Here is a 10,061-nt window from a genome sequence, read left to right on the forward strand (position 1 = left end):
CCGTGCCCGGCCCCAAGCCTTTTTCTAACATGCAGGAAAGCACGTAGGAGGTTGGTTTGCAGGCTTGTTGGAGGTGCAAAGAGAACTTGCAGCTGACCTGTGCTGACTCAGGTGAGGAGGAAGCTGTGAAGAGGAACCCCTCCTCCCTCAGTTTCACACCCAGATTTTTCAGGATGGGTAGAGTGGGGGTCACTGGGATGCCAGATATAGCCATTTGTTTGGTCTTTATACTTACTTAAAAACGAGGCTGGCTGCGGTGGCTCATGCCTATAATCCCAGCACTGTGGGAGGCCGAGGCGAGCAGATCATGAGGTCAGGAGTTCAAGACCAGCCTGACATGGTGAAACCCCGTCTCTACTAAAAATACAAAAATTAGCTGGGGGTGGTGGGACGTGCCTGTAATCCCAGCTACTTGGGAGGCTGAGGCAGGAGAATCACTTGAACCCGGAAGGCAGAGGTTGCAGTGAGCTGAGATCGCGCCACGGCACTCCAATCTGGGCAACAGAACAAGACTTCGTCTCAAAAATAAATAAATAAATAAATAAATAATAAAAATGAGACAAAACAAAACAAAAACACTACCTGTGTTAAAGTTAGAGCTGAGGGTATAATTCCAACACAGTTTTGCAAAGGACAAGAATAACTAAAATTTAGATATTTTGTTAAGTATAGGATTTTTTTTTTTCACATTGAACCTGTTAGTCAATCCATGGAACCTCTGCAAACCTACCTTGCCTAATTCAGTCAGAACTTTCCTTTCCAGAACAGTTACGTGGGTATAAGAACAGATAATTGAAAGCAAATTTGCCCTTAACATTTTCACTAGATTGATTTTATTAGAGGGGAAACGGTGAGACAGATATCCTTTAAAATGAATGTTTAAGCACCTGCATTCTGGCCATAAGTTATTGTTTTATTTGGTTCTGAATATGTGTATTTCTCCGACTGACCATCTGTAAGTGCTTCTTGCATCCCAGGGAAGTGCTATACTTTTGGAAAAATGGGGTCAAATCTGATACGCGTTTGTCCTTTCACCCTTTTTCTTTACATGTTTGGTTAATCACAGTCAGAGGGTGAAAATGAGAGATTATTTATGGAACTGAACCAGTGGTCCCAGCTCTTTACAGAAGACACTTGGCATGTTGCCTGTCACTCCTTGGGGTGGCCATGGCTGCTCGAGAGTGAGCTCCCCAACATCATCACACACCTACACCTGTGCCATAAGGAGGGGGATAGATTGAGAGGAGATAGGTTTGGGGACTCATCCAGATCCTGTGTTCTGTGATTCTCAGACTTGAGATTTTAATCCTATTTTTGTCACTCATTTCCTTAATTTAGTCCATTGAAACTGTCAAGTCAAAATATAAATTTGCTATGGTAATCAGAATGATAAAAAGTGCTCAGACTTTGGGAGGCTGAAGCAGGAGGATTGCTTGAGCTCAGGAGGTTGAGACCAACCTGGGCAACATGGTGAAACCCTGCCTCTATAAAAATTGAAAAATTAGCTGGGCATGGAGGTGCACACCTTTAGTTCCAGCTACTTTGGAGGCTGAGGCGGGAGGATTGCTTGGGCCCAGGAGTTTGAGGTTCCAGTGAGCTATGATTGCACCACTGCACTCCAGCCTGGGCAACACAGCAAGATCCTGTCTCACAAAAAAAAAAGTGCTCAGCTTTAGTGAGGCAATAGTGTTGGGATAGGCTTTTGGCATACCTTAAAATGTTTGAGGATTTTTTAGGTTCATTTTGTTCTGATAGACGCAATATTATTTTAGAAAATATAAGATAATATAAACCAGGAAACCAGAAATTCCTGAAATCTTGTCACCTAGGTATTCTGATTTTAAATATATCTCTAGTCTTTTTTCTCTGCATTTACATAATACAGTTGACCCTTGAACAACATGGGGTCTAGGGGAGGCTAGCCCCCACACAGTCAAAAATCCATATATAACTTTTGACTCCCCAAAACCTTCACTTCTAATAGCTTACTGTTGACCAGAGTCTTACCAATAACATCAAGAGTCGATTAACACGTATTTTGTATGTAACGTATATTGTATTCTTATAGTAAAGTAAGCTAAAAGAAAGAAAATGTTAAGAAAATCAAAGAAAAGAGAAAGTATATTTACTATTCATGAAGTGGACGTGGGTCATCATAAAGGTCTTCATTGTCATCCTCTTCACATTGAGTAGGCTGAGGAGGAGGAGGAAGAGGAGGAGCGGGGGTTGGTCTTTGCTTTCTCAGGGGCGGCAGAGGCAGAAGAAAATCTGAGCATAGGCCGGGTGTGGTGGCTCAAGCCTGTAATCCCAGCACTTTGGGAGGCCGAGATGGGCGGATCACGAGGTCAGGAGATCCAGACCATCCTGGCTAACATGGTGAAACCCCGTCTCTTCTAAAAAATACAAAAAACTAGCCAGGCGAAGTGGCGGACGCCTGTAGTCCCAGCTACTCGGGAGGCTGAGGCAGGAGAATGGCGGGAACCCAGGAGGCGGAGCTTGCAGTGAGCCGAGATCCCGCGAGACTCCGTCTCAAAAAAAAAAAAAAAGAAAAGAAAAGAAAATCTGAGCATAAGTGGACCTGCAGAGTTCAAACTCATGTCATTGAAGGGTCAAATGCATTTTTTCACCACAAGTCTAGTTGCTACGTACAATTTTATCTTCTCTCTCTCTCTCTCTATATATATATATATATAGACATAAGTATAATTTTTTCATTTCATTTAAATCTTTTTTAAAATAATGGCTTTAATGATGATTATAAAATTGTATCACATGGGCTGGGCTTGGTGGCTCCTGCCTGCAATCCCAGCACTTTGGGAGGCTGAGGCGGTGGATCACCTGAGGTCAGGAGTTTGAGACCAGCTTGGCCAACATGGTGAAACCCTGTCTCTACTAATAAAGTACAAAAATTAGCTGGGCGTGGTGGCAGACTCCTGTAATCCCAGCTACTCGAAAGACTAAGGCAGGAGAATCACTTGAACCCGGGAGGTAGAGGTTGCAGTGAACCGAGATCGTGCTGTTACACTCCAGCCTGGGCGACAGGAGTGAAACTCTGTCTCAAAAAAGGAAAAAATAATAACAATAAAAATAAAAGTACATCACATGGATGTGGTACATTTGATTTAACCAGGTACCTGTTAATGGTCATCTAGGTTATTTTGTCATCTTTTTTCCGCCTATAATGTGGCATTGAACATTGTAGTACCTTCACCTCTATGTGTTTTTAATTCTTAGGATAAATGTCTCTGTGTGATATTAGAATAAAAAATGATAAAAAAAATTAGAAAGGTCGTGCCATTTTAGACTAATGAAAATATTTGCATCGGTTAGGCACAGTGGCTCATACCTGTAAATCCCAGCATTTTGGGAGGCGGAGGTGGGAGCACTGCTTGAGTCCAGGAATTCAAGACTGGCCTGGGCAACATAGTGAGACCTCGTCTCTACAAAAAAATGTTTTTTGAAAATTAGCTGGACATGGTGGCTCGTGCCTGTGGTCCTGGCTACTTGGGAGGCTGAGGTGGAAGGACTGCTTGAGCCCAGCAGGTGGAGGCTGCCATAAGCCATGTTCATACCACTTCACTCCAGCCTAGGTGACAGAGTAAGACCCAATCTCAAAAGAAAAAAAAGAAAAAGCTTGCATTATCTTTTAAATTTTTTTCCTAATTCAATAAATAAAAAACAGACATTGTTTCTCATCTATACTTCTTAAATTAATAATAAGGTTGAACATTTTGCATATTTATAGGCCACTTAAAAATTTTTTTTCCTGAATTTTCTATTCACGTTCTTTGCTTATTTTTCTATGTGGAATATTTGACTTTATTGCTTTGTAAGAACACTTTACATATTAAGGTATTAGCTCTGCTGCTATGCTTATTGTAAAATATTTTCACAGTTTGTCTTTAATCTTTTTTGTTTTACTTATCGTTTTTACTTATAGAAAATATAGTTTTTGTTAATTCAGATTTATCCTCGTTTAGCATGATTGTATTTGCTTTTTATTCTTATAGAGCCAATTTTTTACTTGTGGAAAAAACAAATATTCACCTATGTTAAAGGCTTGAAAATACTAAATTGCTGATTGTTTTTATTTTATTTATTTTTAGTTTTTGAGACGGAGTCTTGCCCTGTCGCCCAGGCTGGAGTGTGTGATCTCTGCACACTGCAACCTCCGCCTCCTGGGCTCAAGCAATTCTGCTGTCTCAGCCTCCAGAGCAGCTGGGACTACAGGTGCATGCCACCATGCCCGGTTAATTTTTGTAATTTTAGTAGAGACAGGGTTTCACCATATTGGTCAGGCTGGTCTCGAACTCCTGACCTCAGATGATCCACCTGCCCGGCCTCCCAACGTGCTGGGATTACAGGCGTGAGCCACCGCCCAGAATGGTATCCTGACATTTAAAAACCTACCATAAGCTTAATGAAAGCAGGTTTGTGTCTGTCTTCACTATTGAATCCCAGTGTCTTGCTCGATGCCTGGCATATAGGAAACACCCAATCTATATTTATGGGATGAGTCCATTTCTTTTTATCAGATTATAGCAAATATAAAGCCACAACGAGATGTCATGTCACACCCGTTAGGATGGCTATTTTCTTTTTTTTTTTTTTTTTTTGAGACGGAGTCTCGCTCTGTCGCCCAGGCTGGAGTGCAGTGGCCGGATCTCAGCTCACTGCAAGCTCCGCCTCCCGGGTTCACGCCATTCTCCGGCCTCAGCCTCACGAGTAGCTGGGACTACAGGCGCCCGCCACCTCGTCCGGCTAGTTTTTTGTATTTCTTAATAGAGACGGGGTTTCACTGTGTTAGCCAGGATGGTCTCGATCTCCTGACCTCGTGATCCGCCCGTCTCGGCCTCCCAAAGTGCTGGGATTACAGGCTTGAGCCACCGCGCCCGGCCCCAGGATGGCTATTTTCAAAAAGACCAAAGAAAATAAGTATTGCCAAAGACGTGGAGAAAAGGGAGCCCTTGTCTCCTGTTGGTGGGAATGTAAATTAGTACAGCCATTATGGAAAATAGTAGGGAGGCTCCTCAAAAAACCATAACTAGAACTACTATATGACCCGGCAATCCTACTACAGGACATATATCCAAAGGAATTGAAGTCAGTATATCAGAGAGTTCTCTGCACTCTTATGTTCATTGTAGCATTATTCACCAAGCCAAGATATGGAATCAACCTAAGTGCCCATCATTAGATGAGTGAATAAAGAAAACATGGCATATAAACACAGTGGAATACTGTTCCACCTGAAAAAAGAAGGAAATCCTGTCATTTGTGCCAACATAGATGAAACTGGAGGATGTTAAGCGAATAAGTCAGACACAGAACGACAAATACAGCATGATCTCGCTTATACGTCGAATCTGAAAAAGTCAAACTCATAGAACCAGAGAGTACAATGGTGACTACCAGAAGCTGGGGGTGGAGGGACTGGAGAGGTATCCTTTGGCCAAAGGATACAAAATTTCAGGTAGACAGGGAGGAATAAATTCAAGAGCTCTAATGTACAATATGGTGTCTATACTTAGTAATGATATGTTATGTACTTGAAAATTGCTGAGAGTGGATTGTAAGTGTTCTCACTGCAAAAAAAGTGTGATATAATGCATGTTAAATAGCTCGATTTAGCCATTCCACAATGTATACATATATGGAAACATGTTGTACACCATAAGAATATACAATTTTTACTTCTCAATTAATAAAGTGTGGGCAGAGAGGCTCACACCTGTCATCCCAGCACTTTGGGAGGCCAAGGCAGGAGGACGGATTGAGCCAGGAGTGCAAGACCAACCTGGGCAACATAGTAAGACCTGTCTCTACAAAAATTTTTTAAAATTAGCCAAGCGTGGTGACTTGCGCCTGTGGTCCCACTTACTTGGGAGGCTGAGGTGGGAGGATCATTTGAGCCTGGGAGGTCGAGGCTGCAGTGAGCTGTGATCACGCCACTGTGCTCCAGCCTGGGCAACAGAGCGAGACCCTGTCTCTAAAAATACGTAAATAAATAGTGTCTATCTGTGGAAGACACCTTTTTAGTCATATAGGTTTGGGAAATCTTAAAACAGTATATGCCCTTTTAATTATCCTCTGTGGCACATTAGCCAACAGAAGGCCCCAAGAAATGCTGACCCAAAAACCTGTGCATTTAGTTTTAAAACTGGTGGGTTTCTTACTCTTTTGTTTATTTTAACCTTGAACCGCACCCCCCAACTCGTCCCCGCCACAGCATAATCTTCCCTCAAACCCGTGTTGTGCTGGAGCACACTAGAGTTAATCCTGACCTGTAGCCATGTGGGCAGAGATAAAAGGAAATATTGTTTGCCAGTCCCTGCTGGAATGATGCCTTTACACACCTGTCTGATCTGATCGCTCTGCTGTTTTCTTTCTTCTCCCTTTCCAGGGTTCTGGCCTATTCATCTAGCCCCATGATGGCCGTGGACATCGAGTACAGATACGACTGCATGGCTCCTTCCTTGCGCCGAGAGAGGTTTGCCTTTAAGATCTCACCAAAGCCCAGCAAACCACTGAGGCCTTGTATTCAGCTGAGCAGCAAGAAGGAAGCCAGTGGAATGGTGGCCCCAGCTGTCCAGGAGAAGAAGGTGAAAAAGCGGGTGTCCTTCGCAGACAACCAAGGGCTGGCCTTGACAATGGTCAAAGTGTTCTCAGAATTCGATGACCCGCTAGATATCACATTCAACATCACCGAGCTCCTAGACAGCATTGTGAGCTTGACGACAGCAGAGAGCGAGAGCTTTGTTCTGGATTTTTCCCAACCCTCTGCAGATTACTTAGACTTTAGAAATCGACTTCAGGCTGACCACGTCTGCCTTGAGAACTGTGTGCTCAAGGACAGGGCCATTGCAGGCACTGTGAAGGTTCAGAACCTTGCATTTGAGAAGACCGTGAAAATAAGGATGACGTTTGACACCTGGAAGAGCTACACAGACTTTCCTTGTCAGTACGTGAAGGACACTTACGCTGGTTCAGACAGGGACACGTTCTCCTTCGATATCAGCTTGCCTGAGAAGATTCAGTCTTATGAAAGAATGGAGTTTGCTGTGTACTACGAGTGCAATGGACAGACGCACTGGGACAGCAACAGAGGCAAGAACTATAGGATCATCCGGGCTGAGTTAAAATCTACCCAGGGAACGACCAAGCCCCACAATGGACCGGATTTGGGAATATCCTTTGACCAATTTGGAAGCCCTCGGTGTTCCTATGGTCTGTTTCCAGAGTGGCCAAGTTACTTGGGATACGAAAAGCTAGGGCCCTACTACTAGTGACTGCTGGTGACAGGGCGTGGCAGAGCTGCCGCAGACAAGCCTAGCTCTGCTCACTGTGCAGTGGAGATGGAAGGCCAGGGAGGAGCAAAGTGGAACTTCCATGAGGCCCAGTTTGGGAAAATAAAAGGATCCTCTTCACTTCTTTCTTAAACCAGCAAATCCAGCCAGGTTCAGATTACACAATTGGTGTCTCCCTCAAAGAAGCGGTGGTGGCTGGCGCGCTTGGGCACTGTGGCAGCCATGAGAGTCTGTGCAGGTCTGTGCTGGAAAGGGTATGGATGGGAACCAAGCCTGTGCCAGTGCTGATGAAGCTGTAGGAGCTGATGAAGCTGGAAGGATCTCTGCTCTCCACTCAGAGGAGAGCAGAAAAAGCCACTCAGCCCCAGCCACCTCGTGTTGGACCCTCACTGTTCGTCGTGTTCATCTTTGGGTGCTCTCTGCCAGCCAGGCCTTTCCTGCAAGCTGCTGTGCTTCCCCGTCCACGTGCATCTCTGTGCTGTGACACACTGACCTGACGCACATTTCCAATGCAGCTGCAGAAGAGAAATGAGATTGGCTCTTGTTTTCTGAAAGTTCATCTTTTGCATTTTATGTTTTTCCACAATTGATCTGACGTTCAGGAAAAGATAATAAAGGCAAAATAGTTGGTGATTGAGACAGGCATTTCCTCCCCACTCTTCTTGACCCCACAGATCTATTCCAGCGGAGAGCAACACACCAGTCATCAAAACCCACTGGTTCCTGTGCGGTGGCACAGATTGCAGGGTTCTGACGAGGCAGGACAGTCATGAGTGGGGACATTTTCCGCTTCTCCTCTTGCCTTCCAGGGGGAGCTTTCTAAGTCCCCACATTTACCCTGAATCACCGGGAAAATCTGATTTTTCCTTGGAAAGCTCAATGACAAGATTTGTTTTAACTTACTTGGCTGGTTTCATTCTTTATGAAAGAATTTTGGATCTCCCTTCCTGAAGCGTCGTCTTTTCTGCTGTGTTTAGGACATTTGATTTGCAGATCCAATGTCTCCTCAAAACCTGCAGAAAATGGTTTTATCTTGACTGTGATTTACAATATCTAGAACACTTTACCAGCACCCAGGGACACGGATTTGGGTGTTCTTATTTATGGTGTGTATGGAAAGGGATAGGGGAGAAAAACCTCACCCAAGTTCTTATAGGTTATTTTAAATGTTTGTTTGCGAACTCTGACATTTCAGAGATTTGTTGTTCCTAACCATATTGGACTAAAGTCTGTTGGTTAGTGCTGTTGTGAAAGAGACCTCCGGGGCCAAGTGTGGTAGCTCATGCCTGTCATCTCCGCACTTTGGGAGGCTGCGGCGGGCAGATCACCTGAGGTCAGGCGTTCAAGACCAGCCTGGCCAACGTGGTGCAACCCCATCTGTACTAAAAATACAAAATTTAGCTGAGTGTGATGGCAGGCGCCTGTAATCCAGCTACTCGGGAGGCTGAGGCAGGAGAATCACTTGAACCTGGGAGGTGGAGGTTGCAGTGAGCCAAGATCATCATGTCACTGCATTCCAGCCTGAGCAACATAGTGAAACTGTGTCTCAAAAAAAAAGAGACCTCTGGGACAATCATTATCAGATAGACCCCAAACCTGTGATTTTTCTTGGGTAAGATTGGTGTTTACTTAGGGGTGCTTTAAAAATATATTTTTACATGTATATTTGTAGGAAATTGGGGTTTTTTTTTTCTTTCTATTTTTGTTTGTTTTTGGAGTTTGGTTAAATGACTCTTTTATTTGCTGTTTTGCCTGATCTTACTAAAGTGAAGTTTTCCTAAGGCAAGCAAGAAGAGGAGTGGAAGCACAGTTGCCTGGATTTGGAGGCACAGCTGTTAGGCTTTTCAAGCTAAGAGTCTTGTGCTTGGGTTTTCCAGAGTGATTTGGAAAGACCTCCCATCGGTGGCTTTGTACATAACCAACAGGCAGCTATTGAGTGCCTTGGCTCCTAGAGTTTCGTGGTGGGCTTAGGTTGTTTTTGTTGTTGGTGGTGTTTTGTTTTGTTTTTGTTTTCATTTTTGAAGTTTAAGATGCCTTGACTTTTTAAATACTCTTAAATGCTATTCAATGTAATTCTTATTCCTAAAACTGGCTGTTCTTAGCCTGAATTCTAATGCTTTGTTTTTTGTACCTCTCCCAGGTGGGTAACACTCTGGGATTACATGATAATATAATTTTAGGGGAAATCACATTTTTACCTTACACTGTTACTGGGCAGAACCATGTTGTATGTAAACATACCAGACATCGTGTAATAGACAGTACTTTAAATGTTGTAAATTTGGTGATCAGAGCTATTAATAGCATAAATCGAACTCAAATGGAACAAAACTGATGTCATGTAGATCCTGAATTTTACTTTGCATTAAGAAGTGCCCTCCCCACAATGCAGGAAAGGCACAGAGTGCACTGGCATTGACATGTTACCCAACTAAGGATCATTCTGTGTTCATAAGAAAAAGGCCTGCAGTGACTCTGTTTAATAAAGTCAGTTGAATTTGATCTAATAATGATCTTAAGACATTCCCATGTCAAAATTTGAAATATGATAATTCAGTGATAACTATCTCTTCTAAAGCAGCCGTAAACCCTTCCCACTACCCGTCTTTCTCCTAGCTCACCCTGGCTTTTTTTGCTGGGGGCGCTGGTTGCAAGACCCCAGCCAGCACACCTGGGATGCTCACCCCACCGCACGGTTCAGAAGGCAAGTCCTCACCCGCTCGCAGAGACCCTTCTTCTCCAAGAAAAGACTCT

General features: G+C 43.7%; 1 protein-coding gene across 2 annotated transcripts in view; it reads left to right on the forward strand.

Annotated features, from left to right (window-relative positions):
* Positions 1-8,259, forward strand: part of PPP1R3B (protein phosphatase 1 regulatory subunit 3B) — a 15,546-nt gene extending 7,287 nt beyond the window's left edge. For both annotated transcript variants that reach the window (XM_025394543.1, XM_025394542.1), the window contains exon 2: positions 6,404-8,259. In XM_025394543.1, coding sequence (XP_025250328.1) covers positions 6,429-7,286 — 858 coding nt within the window. In that variant the 5' untranslated portion in view covers positions 6,404-6,428 and the 3' untranslated portion in view covers positions 7,287-8,259. The remainder of the gene's footprint in view (positions 1-6,403) is intronic.
* Positions 8,260-10,061: the final 1,802 nt, after the last annotated feature.

The sequence above is a fragment of the Theropithecus gelada genome, chromosome 8 (assembly GCF_003255815.1).
Source record: "Theropithecus gelada isolate Dixy chromosome 8, Tgel_1.0, whole genome shotgun sequence".
Taxonomy (NCBI): Eukaryota; Metazoa; Chordata; class Mammalia; order Primates; family Cercopithecidae; genus Theropithecus; species Theropithecus gelada.